The following is a 14,618-nucleotide window of genomic DNA, read 5'->3' as shown; positions in this document are numbered from 1 at the left end:
TTTGTAAAAGTCCAAAAAACCTTCATATTTAGAAATTAATTTCTCACGAATTATTTACCTATCCCAATTAATTTTTGCTTTACTGTCTTCATTTATACTTTGCCAAATGTGATATGAAATTTTACTACTTTCTTCCATTGCTTTAAAAAGATATATTGGAATAAAAAAAGGGCTGTTTTCTACCATTTTTCGGTATAATTTAGGCAACCAGAGATGCATCAGTTTCCATCCTTAAATTGTCGTGTTATTAGAAACATCATTCCAATCATTGATTTGTTCAATGAAGTGGAACGGTCTCTTATGTCGATTGACCAATGAAACTGCATTAAAAAGTTCCAAATTTTCATGCCGCCATCTGTCGTTCATAAATTGCATCAAAACGCGGAATAATTCTATAGCAGGTAGCCAACTGTAACAGCCGAAACACCGAACGAATTAATTGAACTCTTAATATATAGATGGCGCCACCATTCTCGATAAATATAACTACAAGTGGAAAGTAATATGTGTGGAAAGGTACTTAATTCCAAACGGTTTTTCACTCTAATCAGGAAATGAAAAGCAATTTGTGTAAAGTGACTAATGAAATGGCATTAAATAATTCCGTAGTTCTAATGTACCATAGTTCTAAATTTCTATATAGCTCCATCTAGTGTTGAAAAGTTACAATAAGAAATGTAGTTAACTGTAACACTGTTGGTACATTAATTTTACGAAGCTTAGATGGCGCTGTCGCCGAAGAAAAATTCTCAATTTCCGTCTTTGCGTTTCTTGGGGATAAATGAATATTGACCATTTCTGAGCATAGTGAACAAAGTTTATTTCTTCTATACGTAACGATATGTACAAAAAATCTTGTCAAAATAAAATCCTACATAACAATCTTACAACAATTTTTTACATTTATTGAGTAAAAAGTTCAAGTTTTGTGCTGGGGGCGCACCCTCCGCTCGCCGGAATTGGGACTGAAATTTGAAAACTACCGTCAAAATTGGTTCGTATCGACAATTTCCCATTGCGATACGAACCTAGCACGTTCGATATCAAACCGCATGGAAAACGTCCCNATCATTCCAATCAATTGATTAGTTCAATGAAGTGGAACGTTCTCTTATGTCGATTGACCAATCAAACTGCATTAAATAAGTTCCAAAATTTCATGCCGCCATCTGTCGTTCATAAATTGCATCAAAACGCGGAATAATTCTATAGCAGGTAGCCAACTGTAACAGCCGAATCACCGAACGAATTAATTGAACTTTTAATATATAGATGGCGCCACCATTCTCGATAAATATAACTACAAGTGGAAAGCACATATTATTACCATTGTATAAGTAAATATTTTACTTATACAATGATATTACTAACCATATGCGACAGTGAAAGAGAGGAAAATACATTTAGTAAGACAAAGAAGGAGATGCATCCCAGTTAAAATCCCGGGATGCTAAGACGCAATACATATAAGAAATGAACACTTCGCTCATCTTCGGCTACTTTGCATCACTATTCGTGTATTGTCGAATAGGAGATCTCCCTTTGTTACTTTCCACAGGAACACGGCAAATGTAAATGTGAATGTGCATTATTTATTTAAATTTTTTTCTTGCTTATTATTGTGTATTTACGTGTGTTTAGTTTAAGGCGAGTGAATATTTTTCAATCATATCTATCGAAACATCCAATAACAGTTATAGTTTTTTCCTCTGAGAATATTATATATTTTAACATAAAACAGTGGCTTAATGTATGAATATTCATTGATATAGGAATAGTTGAAAGGAATTTTGATTTATTTGGATCAAATTATATTTTAAGTTTTTTTAAACATATTTATTTAATATACAGGGTGGTCCCGAGATAATGGGCCAAAATTCATGGGTAGATTCCCCAAGTAAAAATATTGCGATTTAGCCGAACTTACCTTAGTCCAAAAGNTCATTCCAATCATTGATTTGTTCAATGAAGTGGAACGGTCTCTTATGTCGATTGACCAATGAAACTGCATTAAAAAGTTCCAAATTTTCATGCCGCCATCTGTCGTTCAGAAACTGCATCAAAACGCGGAATAATTCTATAGCAGGTAGCCAACTGTAACAGCCGAAACACCGAACGAATTAATTGAACTCTTAATATATAGATGGCGCCACCATTCTCGATAAATATAACTACAAGTGGAAAGTAATATGTGTGGAAAGGTACTTAATTCCAAACGGTTTTTCACTCTAATCAGGAAATGAAAAGCAATTTGTGTAAAGTGACTAATGAAATGGCATTAAATAATTCCGTAGTTCTAATGTACCATAGTTCTAAATTTCTATATAGCTCCATCTAGTGTTGAAAAGTTACAATAAGAAATGTAGTTAACTGTAACACTGTTGGTACATTAATTTTACGAAGCTTAGATGGCGCTGTCGCCGAAGAAAAATTCTCAATTTCCGTCTTTGCGTTTCTTGGGGATAAATGAATATTGACCATTTCTGAGCATAGTGAACAAAGTTTATTTCTTCTATACATAACGATATGTACAAAAAATCTTGTCAAAATAAAATCCTACATAACAATCTTACAACAATTTTTTACATTTATTGAGTAAAAAGTTCCAAGTTTTGTGCTGGGGGCGCACCCTCTGCTCGCCGGAATTGGGACTGAAATTTGAAAACTACCGTCAAAATTGGTTCGTATCGACAATTTCCCATTGCGATACGAACCTAGCACGTTCGGTATCCAACCGCATGGAAAACGTCCCAAAGCGGCCAACAGAAAATATACCCCGAGAGAGACTTATGTACAAAAATATTTACAGTCTTTAATACTGAATAAAAATTTCGTTCTCACATCAACTCGATATTAAATATAGATCACTGCGTCTCGCGATTTCTCGAGTGTCTCTTCCATTAACTCTGTCCCGCCTTCAGCAAGTTGATCAGTTTGTTGAAGACCCTCGTCTGGGGTAGCTTGAGGTCCCCCAAGCCGCATCGGGGCCTCAGTCGGTTATATCTGGCTTTCACCGCTTCAGTCAAAACGTTCTTATACCTAGAATTAATCGGAGTAGAAATAAAATTGTACAATTAGAAAAAAGTAATGATTTTTACAACAAAAACATATACAAGGTGTTTCAGAAAGAGCTCCCGTAAATTCAGAATAAGAATTTTTTGTCTTATGAACTATATGTCTATCTAACAGGAGTACATTATTTTTAGAAAATAAAATTGTGCATTAGAAATTGAAGCCCGAATGGTAAAAAACCTAACCTTAAAAAAATTATAACCTAAAATGTAATAGGAATGCAGCGTAATTAGTGCCCTCTATGAAATATCCAAAAAATAATTAAACCAGCATATTTGACGTCATTAAAACTCCAGAATTTCAAATTTCACAAAAATATTTCGCACCGTTTGGAAATTCTCGTAAAAATTCTGTTTAAAATATTTTATTTTGTCGCTCTGTATCTCGAAAATAAGAGGAGATGAACATAAGTATAGTTCATGTGACAAAAAATTCTTATTTTTTGCCGTACTATCACCCCCTGAATTTGCGGGAGGTCTTTCTGAAACACCCTGTATAAGGCATTCCAATGTTCCGTTTATAGATTTTTGCAGTCAGAATAAGACAATTTGGAGTTTATACAAGGAGCAAAGCTCTGTGTTAAAAATAAAGCCATTTCTTGGGCCACGTAAAGGCGGTGCTGATGTAAGTAGAATATGAAAAAGATGCACGAGAAATTTAAAACGACGTATGGTTTGTATAAACTTTAATTTTTTTTCTAATTTCTTAATAAATGCTAAACAAGTCCTTCGTTACTAGTCTCTCAGCGCTACAACGGCAACTGCATAAACTTTAATTTGGATCATAAAACAGTATCCGAATTTGTATGCACGGCCCATGAGTCTTTACTCCTTGTATAAACTCGATTGACAAAAAAATTTAGTTTTTCCAGATAATCCTAAAATGCTTTATCTGACTTAAGAAGGCTCTACAGCAAATAAGCAACCAGCAATATATTTTTATAGATTTCAATACAGTTTGTCTAAATATGAATTAACGCTCAAATACCAGACTTTCCCCCATTTTAACGCAGATTTTCTATAAAATGAAGTTAGTTTCAAACTCAAATTACGTGTAAAGAAATTTGTAATTTACGATGCAAATTACAAATTTCTTTAGAACAAAATGTATTATGAGTTTCAATCCAAGTCCATTTTTTAGAAAATTTGCGTTCGAATGGAGGAAAGTCTGCTATTTATGCATTAATGCACATTTAGACAAACTGTGTAATAAAATCTATAAAAATGTATTGCTGGTTGCCTATTTAATTAGAGCCCTCTTAAATATGGTATCAAAGTAGCCTGCATTTGCAGAAATGGTAAAAATATCCCAGTTTTAAGACGGATCTACACGAAACGGACAAAACAGCACCAAAACAGAAGCTCAAGTTGATTTCAACAAAATTGCAAGTATTTAAGGGGGAAAAATTTATTTTATTTATTAATTTATTGCATAAATTGTTAGTAAAACTATTAAAATATACGCTCTCAAAATTTCAAAACAAAATTACTATTTGTTCCCATTTTATGAGTCTAAAACCGTTTAAGACAAGTGGCAATTTTTTCAAAATGTTACATTCCTGTTTATTATTTTAATAAGACGTAGATCAACACTGGCCAATCATTTTTACTTTACTTAAATATACAGTAAACACTGTGAATAATTTAATTTTTCGTCTATTTAAATTAGGTGGCCCAAAAAAAAAACCAATATTTTTTTTCGTGTTTCTTGTGAAAATATGTTAGTTTATCATGTTTTAAGAGCCCCCCTAAAATTCAGGTCAAAAAAAATTTCCAAAATTATCAAAAATTGAATTTTTTTTTTAAATATTTTTCTCGTTATTTTGTTATTTTCTAGGTTGAAAAACATCTCGATTCTGAAAATTTCAAATCGATATTTTAGTTTCTAAAGGTCACTCATAATTATTTTAACCTTCAAAGTAGTATTTTCGAGCGACCTCTAAAAATAAATATCAACGAACTAATAATTTTTTTTTATTGAATTTGATGAAAAGAATAGAAATAAATCACCACACATAAATTTTAAAAAATTAAAAAATTATAAATATTTGATACTCACAGTGCAGTAGTAAATTTTGCCTACAGAAATTTTTAAGTATCTCGTGATTTATTTCTATTCTTTTGTTCATCAAATTCAATAAAAAAAATTATTAGTTCGTTTATATTTATTTTTAGAGGTTGCTCGAAAACACTACTTTGAAAGTAAAATAATTATAAGTGACCTTTAGAAAATAAAACATCAATTTGAAATTTTCAGAATCGAGATTTTTTTCATCCTAGAAAATAATAAACGAGAAAAAAATGTAAAAGAAAAAAAAATAAATTTTTGACGATTTTGGAAATTTTTAAATATCTCGAGCTACCTCAAAAAAAACTTTTTTGAGTTGATTTTTTGAGGGGGCACTTAAAACATGATAAACTAACATGTTTTCACAAGAGACACGAAAAAAAATATTCGTTTTTTTTTGGGCCACCCTAACTTAAATACTGTCTCACCCAGTATCTGTGACACCATTGCTTCCTCTTTTTTATTTACAGAATGCAGTGTGAACCACTCAAGAGTAAAAATAAAAAATTTGTCAACTTAAAAACAGTTTAAATGTGATTGTACAAACATTTTGAAAAAACTGTCTTTTCGGTGGAAATAACATCAAAACTAAGGCAAAATTGGAACAGAATATAGTCCATTTATTTGGGGCAGAGTATATAATTTGTTCATTTGTTGTTGTTCATTTGTTTTCCCGGAGAAAAAATCCGGGAAAAGAGTCCGAGAAAAACTTCGAGGAAAATCTCCGGTGCTTAGTAGCTGACTTAATATAAGTTAAAAAGCAAAAATAAGTCAAAAAATAGTCCGTTTTTAGAATAAATCGGATTTTTTTCTTGGAATCACCACAATGAGTTACAAGCAGTGACTTTATAATCGAATTTAGTAAATGTTTAATTTTAATCAGACAAATCGTTAAATAAAATTTCATCAAAATCGAAAATATTTTATAAAATATGTTTTTTCAAATATCAACACTATGAAGAAATAATCGAAACATAAACCGAAACATCCTGTATAAAGATAGTATAATGGCTATAAAACATTTAAATTCATATGAATTAGATTTTGTGGAAGTAATACTTTTTACATTTGACCCTATATTGATTATAATCATGGGCGTAGCTAATGGGAAGCAGGGGTGTGCACCTAAGAAAAAAAGATGACCTTTTTTTAGAATGAAATACGTGTTCAGGTTTTTAAAATTTTATTTTTTTAGAGGCTCCATAGAGCTTGCAGCCATTGGCCCACCCCAAGCAAAAATTCTAGCTACGCCCATGTTTAAGGGTGAAGGGTGAGAGTATTTTCTTTTAAATTTTAATTGCTATTTCAATACATGACATGATTGTATTTGTGGGTTTTTGACTATTCAGTAGATCTTTTTTATTAACAACTTAATCAAAAATTTTTTATTTTAATATTAACTTGCTATAAATTTCTAGAACAGTTATTTCAAAATTCTTTTTGATTTTTCAAATTGACAGGTTCTTTAATTAAAAATTTAGAAAAAACCTTCAATTTTCACTACCATTAGATAAATTGAATCGAAAACACCTGAATTGAAGGTAAAAAAATAGAATCACAAACTGACAACCAAATAAAAAAGGGCTTTTTGAAGATTGTCTTCGAATTACAGGCATAAACACCATTTTTTAAAATTTTTTGTGATCGTTGCTATTAATTCAGATGAAATTTTTTAAAGGCACTTTAGAACCAAAAAAAAAAAAATAAAATATATCAATAGATTAAGAGGAAAATGCTGGAAATCCTTCAAAAATCTGCTCATCGAAACAGAGGCTATTTTTCAACCACCTGGTTAAAAACTGTACAAAGAAAGCAAGGAACTCGCACAAAACGGTCAAAAATTTGATCTCGTTTACTATTATGCTTCGAAACAACAAAAAAGTAAAACAGACGATGTCTGATCATAATATCTGGTTGAAACCCTGTCAGAAACGTTTGTCAATGTTCATTGTAAACGAATCTAGTATCAGCTCTGCAATGTTGGTTGCCTAAGCTCGGCAGTCACGTGGCTTGTAAACATTTATGAATGCTCTGTATTTCCTCATCTAATATTGATAAAATCAAACATATTTAAGAAAAGTTGAAAATTTACTTTTTATCTTTTGCCAACATTATCGCCATCTAGAGGCAAAACAAAACAATTTGTTTAAAACACATATTTTAGCTACTCATTTACAAATCACCCTGTAGAAAAATTCTCCACTTATTTTTTTTGTGTTTGCATTTTTTATATCCACTTCTTAAACTCACCTATATGCCGTCGTATCCACGACCGACGCCGTCTTGATGCAGTCGTCGCCCCCGAACTCGCATATCCTGTAGTGGTGCAAGATGGCGGCGTCGGCGGGCACGTTCAGGGTGCCGTGTCCCGGCACGAACTCCCAAACGAAGTGGTTGCCCGCCTCCACGGTCAACTCGGGCTTGCAGATGTACTTGGAGCGCTGCTTGTGGGGGTGCAGCTTGCTCCGCCGTCGGGTCTTCCGCAGCGTCACCAGGTTGGCGGAGACGGGGTCGTCGAAGCCGTAGACGGAGTCGTCGTCCTCCCACTGCAGGTAGAAGAAGGCGTTCTGGAAGGAGAAGGAGCCCGTGGTGCGGGTGTTTAGTCGATGGTTCAAATAGCTGGAAGGAGAAACGGCTCTGTTTAGCTTTAGGCTTCGACCTTATTCCTGGTTTGTTTATTTCCTATTAAAAACAGTACAAAACAGATCTATTTATATTCCATTGTATATTTTTAAAACAGTACCCTAAGCCTAAATTATCCCTAAAAATACCGACTAACTGAGGACAATAGCTGCATTCGATTTGACATTCAACTGAAAAGAAAACAACTGAGAACTCAGGCGAGGTAAATCATTCTTCTCATGTAAATGATGTTGCTGAACCAAATAGAACGGCACAATCACAGCTAACAACGCTATAGATTGATCTCAATGCTGCCAACTAAACAATTAGCAGCGATCTAAGCGGTCGAGTCGAGAACTATTTATTAAATGCGAGAAATCACTACATATTATAAAACAAAGTCCTCCGCCGCGTCTGCCTGTCTGTCTGTTCGCGATAAACTCAAAAACTACTGCACCGATTTTCCTACTGTTTTCACCAATGGATAAAGTGGTTCTCGAGGAAGGTCTTAGTATATAATTTGTTAAGTTTTTGTATACATTAACGATATTTCTTGGAGGTGTCGGAAAAAAATAAGCCGTCTGGGAGTTTTCAACGAAAACGCTGCCTAAACCCTTTGAGATATAACAAAATAATGTATGGTGGAATGGTGTATCTTATATAGGTCTACAGAAAAGTCCGCGATGGCATATGTCTATCTCTTAAGGCTAACATCCATTTTAATACTTTAAAAAATGGGCAATTATAAAGCGGTAATTGGAAAGCTATTTACACAAATACGGTATTAATCCTTATCATTTTAAATACGTTAGTTGGCTTGAGCATTTCATGAAGATTATTTTTTCCCTTTACACCATGTAAATTAAATGAATACCTTAGCAAAATCAAAATAATGCGCAACGAAATTAATTTCGTGTCGCCGTGATTCGACCTGGCCGCGCGGGCGCCCCGTGACCCCGCGCCACGCGTCCGAGCCGGGGGGAGTCCGAAAGTTTATGTAGTGTATCAATGTATGGTGGAATTGTGTATCTTATATATGCCACAGAAAAGTCCGCGATGGCATATGTCTATAGTCTATATGTTAAAGATAACATACTATTTATATCCATTTTAATACTTTAAAAAATTGGCAATTATAAAGCGGTAGGTAATGTAAAAGCTGTTTACACAAATACGGTATTAATCCATATCATTTTAAATAAGTTAGAGGCTTTAAGCATTTCATACACATTATTTTACTCTTTTACACCATATAATTTAAATGAATATCTTAGGAGTAATCGCAAAAAAATTACGGACGCGAGAATAAAATTCAAGGGCCTCGCTTCGCTTGATGCAATCGCCAACGTGATCCTTTAATAAAATGACTTAGAGTGAATGGAGGTGACGACTGACGACTGTGTTTTCTTTCTGGGTGTTGTTTGAAAGTTATAATTACGTTCGATATTTTAAGGTCACATTTTTGTTTTGTATTTGTTGTCTTTAGGTAGTCGGAACATACATAGATACTTGCAAACATACTTTTATTTCATTGAGTTTTAATAATTTGTTTGTTTTTTTCTTATTGTGAATCATTTAAAACTTCATAGTCGCATTTTTGTTTCGTGTTTGTTTTCTTTAGGTAGTTAGATACCTAACTACTTACTTATTAATTAAAATTGATAGTCCTGAACATAGGTACTTTAATTTAATTCGTTTTGTTTTCACATGTTGGTAGTTACCTATATTGTTTTAAATTTAAAGGTTTCGCATTTTTAGTTTTGAGTTCGTTTGTTGTCTTTGGCTATTTTATATTTGCCCGAGCGAAGCCGGGGCGGGTTGCTAGTTTGAAATATAAAATATACATCGAGGCTATTTCGATTTTTTATTACTCAAGTTTATAATATAGGACGAAGATATATTCAATGTGCATCAAGTGCGAGAGTGAAATATCTCCTGTTTGTATACTAGCACCATTTTATTAATAAATGACGAGATATCCAAAGCTTGGATAAATCTAGAACAGCCGCCGTCGAACAATCCGGGCATAAATCGCAAAGGGCTTATTATAGTAATTATTTTCCAGTCTGGTTCCGTTTCTGACGACGAAAAGTGCAACAGTGCGCTTTATCGCTTCCAAAGTTAGCTGGCGGGCTTGATTGGATCATTTGTCTCCGAATTCGCTTTTTGCTCGCCGGATTTGAGGGACGGTTTAAATCCGGACGGACGTCGCCCTAGGAATTTAATTAAATCCACTCGTAATTAATGCCGTTTTTGGTCGTAAGATAAATTATATTCCGTGTTCTATTAGTCAACAGATATCGCAGTAATTTGTTTCTTGACGAAGCTACGCGTGCGCTTTTATACGAAGTTCGAAATAAATGAAGATCGCTTCCAACAGCTGTTACAGAAAATTGATCAGTTTTTTATTAATTGTTGATTGTTTATTTTGTTGTATTTACTGTTCTTTATTTAAAAGTATGTTTTCTTTCTGTCATGTAAGCATTTGAATTTTATGTCAAAATGAGGTAAATACATTTATCTGTGTTGAGTAAAATGTAATTTTAAAATCTGAGTAGCCTCAGCATTGCAAGGAGCCCCTTTTGAGAACTGCTGATGTTAATAGAAGATATTCGATGTACCCACCATTTGCTTGCACACAAGCCTCAGCGTGACGTATCCAATTCGCTCGCACGCGTTGCAATTGTCACTTCCTCTCGAATCGCATTCCAAGCTTCGACAATACGATGCCGCAGTTGGTCGATGTGACTTTGTAAAAAAATCTAGGTATGAAGCACCGTCTAACTATACCGTCTATACCGTCTATTAACTATACCGTCTATACCGTCTATTAACGATATCGGCCCACATGTTCACTGAAAAGTGTTGCTGAAAGGCACCGCGACGTATTTCGTGTGGATTTTCGATAGTCCAGTGTTGTGGACGTTACATACATCATTTCGACTGAAACATGCTTCATCTGTAACGAGGATTTGCGCTGTAAATTGAGGATTTCTTGCGCGTTCCTGAAGCAACCAATTGCAAAAACCTTAACGTAGTGGAAAATTCTTAGGAGTAAGCGCTTGAACACGTTGAATATGAAATGGGTATAACTGAGCTTCTCGTATTGTCCGCCACACAACAGGATGCGAAATATCTCTCGAAAAACAGCACAGTAATCAGTACGACAATGTATTATAGACTGACTTTCGAATACAGTAGTTATATCAGTTTTTTCTCCTCTTTCACCCCTTTAAATTTTTGACACAAGTTAATTAACACCCCGTGTACTACAAATGAACAACATATTACGTCAACAACTGGTAAATGTGATTTAGATTTTACAGAGCAATACAAAATAGCGATTTTAAGAATTCATCCAGCTGCACCACGTCGATCAACTCCTAGTCGCAAAAGTAATAAAACAGTAACTTCGCCTAAGAACATATTTACGTCTCTAAGCTCTGGGGAAAACGTGTTCCGAGAAAACGCCCTATTTCCCGGAGATCGCGCTTTGTATTTTATTTTAATAACTTCGGAATGGAAAACAGATGCATAAAACGACAAAGCCGCCAACACGGATTACCCGATTGCCCCAGTAGGGGTTTCGCAGGAATTTGAGGTATTGTCGGGACTGCGACGTTTCAATCTCGCCTCCCGATCCATACGCGGCAGCAAATGTATCTCGACAACATATGCAGCGGAGGGATATTGCCTTTTTATGTCGCCGTCGAACGTAAGAAGACGTCGCGATATTGCCAGAGCCCCAGGCTTATTGAAAACTACACGGGGAGTAACGTTAAGTGGGTTCAGTTTTTATAGGTGTTCCCCAGAATCCGAAATTATTTTTTCTCGACTTAAATAATCGAGCTATAATTTCAAACCCATAAAATCACACCCTATTAATCGTAAACCCATAAACCAAACCTTTGACCCATAATTCTAAAACCTATTAACTCTAAACTTTCAAACTCTAAAATCATAACCAAACTAATTTATCATCTCAAAAGTAACTAAACCCAAACCCAAAAACCCTAGGTCCACCCATTGGCCATAAACCCACAAATCCTACATCCATCAACCCTTTAATCCACATCCCTAATACCCATGAACCTTAATCCCAAATTGACGACTAAATATAATTGATTCAATATAAGATAAATGTGTGTAATGGCTATATGTATTTAGAGCTCGTATCTCTAGTGCCTATCAATTTAGGATTTTACGGATTTGGTGTATAGGTTCATGGTTTATGGGTTTTGAATTGATGAGTTTTGAGTTGATGGACATAAAAATTATGTTTTGAGTTCACCATCAATTCAAAACCTATAAACCATGAACCTATACACCAAATCCATTTGGGTTTACGTATTTAGGACTTGTGCGTTTAAGATTATTGGGTTTGGTGTATGGGGTGAGATTTAGTGTGTCTTTTGGACATACGGGTCTATAAGTTTACGCAGTATGGGTTGAGGGATAAAAGTTAATGGGTTTTTATTTCAAGGGTTAAGGACATAGGTATAGGTAAATATTTAGGGTTCATGGGTTAAAGGTCCACGGATTTGTGGAATATAAGTTTATGGATTGAGGGTTTATAGGTTATGGATACAGGGTTTGTGGGTTGTTAGGTTGTAAATGTATTTTGAAAACTGTTAATCTTACGCTCCGGTAATATACAACTTTTTTGTTCATTTACGACTATTCTATCGCATGCTGAAGTAATGGCAGTCAATTCTGACAACCTGTATGTTTTTTACCAAATTTATTACGTTCTTTAAAAAATTAAACCAGTTTTGTGTACAAACTGTTTTATATAAAAACTGAAGTAAGTTTTTGGCATGCCTTTTGACAAGTTATCACATTTTCGAAAGAGTATGAATAAAGGTAGTCTACTCTTATGACATTTTCATATTTTTTAAATTTTTTAGACACCCCGTACATGGAATGTTAACCATATCCATGGCAACCTCATTTTAAATACAAACAAACCTTTTCATCGCGTGCATTTTTTACCGTAAAATGTAAAATTACAAAGTTTTCTCTTTAATTCACTCCAACAGCCGACATACATAGTTTGAACTTATCGCTCTACGCGTGACGTCACTTGTCGAGCCATGGGGCTTTATAATGTACGATTAGGCGGCGGTCGTCGTAAAAAATTAACCAACAACAAAAAAGATACACTTACTCGATGAGCTGCGGCAGGGTGTCGTTGTGTTTGGGCACCACGTACTCGTCCAGGTCGATCAGCAGCACGTGCGAGTACTTGTACATGGACCTGTACAGGCAGTCGTTGAGGGCGGCGAACAGGCCCTCCGTCCTGATCTCCTTCTGCGAGACCATGTTCAGCTGCCAGGGCAGCATGGTAACCATGCCGCGGTCGGCGTAGTCCCTCAGGACGCACGCCACCTGGTGGCCGATCGTGTGGTTGTAGAAGGTGAAGTGTTCGACGCCCAGCAGGCGGTTCAGTTCGATGAATTCGAGGATCTGCATCTCCTAGAAGAGAATAAGGTCAGGATTATCAGGGGTAGTCGCGAAAAAAATTGAAATGTAAAAGTTTTATTTATTTTTTTAACACAAAATATTGTTAACACCCTGTATCTTGGAAACGAAACGTTTCCGGACATACGTTTAAAGATATTTTTTTAATAATTGTTTGGAAATTCAAATTCCTTTTCCACCCTGTATATTTATTGGAAAAAATATAAAAAAAAATAAAATCGACGGCAACAGAACATTATTTTTCGAGCGAAACTTAATCGACTATTCCACCTGGATCCGGGAAGATCCCCGTTTGGCCATACATTACCGCAGTACTCACGCAACAACTTGGAGCCCTCCCAACGCCCACGCAGACCGGAAGTTCCCTCTTCCGGATCAGGAACTTTATTCAAACGTAAACAACAGTCGAACAATTCCAAGACAAACACCGAGATCCGGTGATTTATATTTCCGGACCTCCTGGATACGGTGGACCGTGAAATATTATATCTGGCTGGGAATATAAGGGGGATAGATGGGAAAAAGAAGTCCCGCCGATTTACGGCAGGTGTGCGCCAGCGAGTCGGAAACTGTTTCAACAACTCTTAAGCTGGAGATGTGGGGGTTTACGTCAGCTGAAGGATTGTGATGGAAATAGTTGAGCGGCTTTTTCAGAGGATTTAGGTGCCAAATTACTGTCGCTATGTATACTCGGCAAAAGAATTAAGGGAACAGAAAAATTTTCAAATTTTTTAGCGGTTTTGGAAAGATCGTGACTTCGTGAATAATGGTCGTATTGAGAAAAAAAAGGAGCATCTTGAAGCTTGTAGATTCTAGTTTTGAAATCTTGATAAAAATTTTTTTTGAGCATCGCTCTCGCAATCAAGCAATGAAAGGCTAAAATTTTACATTTTTTTTTAAGCTGCTCATGGGCTCAGAATTTTTTTTTCTAGCTTGACCAATGCTAAGGTCATTTAGCCTGATTCGTCAGCTTCAATATGGATTTTTTTATTTTCTGTACGATTATTTCTCATTGAGATATCGGCTCTTGAGTGAAGTCACTTTTTTTTTTTTGATCATCGATATCTCTTGAACTAATATAATAGACCAAGCAAATTAAATTTTTATTCGAAAAAAGTCCTATCCGCTAGATTATTGTAAAATTGTCTAAAGGAACATAATACAAGACATCTCTCGTCTCGTGAGTCAAAAACTTTTATTAGCTAACTTTTCTATTTAAACAAATAAGTGAGGAAAACAGTTTTTTCACTTTGCAGGGAAAACCATCAATTTTAGCGAAAAGTGACTCTCAGACAGCTTATAGGGAGTAAAATTATCTACAAAATGAGACTGGTTAAATTAAAATCGGTTAATAAACAAAAAAGTTATTGCAAAAA

The 14,618-nt window shown here is 34.9% G+C and overlaps 1 protein-coding gene across 5 annotated transcripts in view; it reads right to left on the bottom strand.

The window, feature by feature from the left end:
• Nucleotides 1–795: 795 nt before the first annotated feature.
• The window catches only part of LOC108906905, an 83,907-nt gene continuing 70,084 nt past the window's right edge, over nt 796–14,618 (bottom strand). For 4 of the 5 annotated variants that reach the window (XM_018710343.2, XM_018710346.2, XM_018710344.2 and 1 more), the window contains 3 exons: nt 12,929–13,236; nt 7,390–7,758; nt 2,495–3,039 (listed from right to left, as the gene is read on the bottom strand). In XM_018710343.2, the coding sequence (XP_018565859.1) occupies nt 2,901–3,039; nt 7,390–7,758; nt 12,929–13,236 (816 nt within the window). In that variant the 3' untranslated portion in view covers nt 2,495–2,900. Of the gene's footprint in view, nt 1,029–2,494; nt 3,040–7,389; nt 7,759–12,928; nt 13,237–14,618 lie in introns of those variants that run through there. The other variant, XR_002763059.1, reaches the window with a different exon arrangement.

This window comes from Anoplophora glabripennis, unplaced genomic scaffold (assembly GCF_000390285.2).
Source record: "Anoplophora glabripennis isolate ALB-LARVAE unplaced genomic scaffold, Agla_2.0 scaffold354, whole genome shotgun sequence".
Classification (NCBI taxonomy): Eukaryota; Metazoa; Arthropoda; class Insecta; order Coleoptera; family Cerambycidae; genus Anoplophora; species Anoplophora glabripennis.
This window is presented reverse-complemented; position numbering and strand designations above follow the sequence as displayed.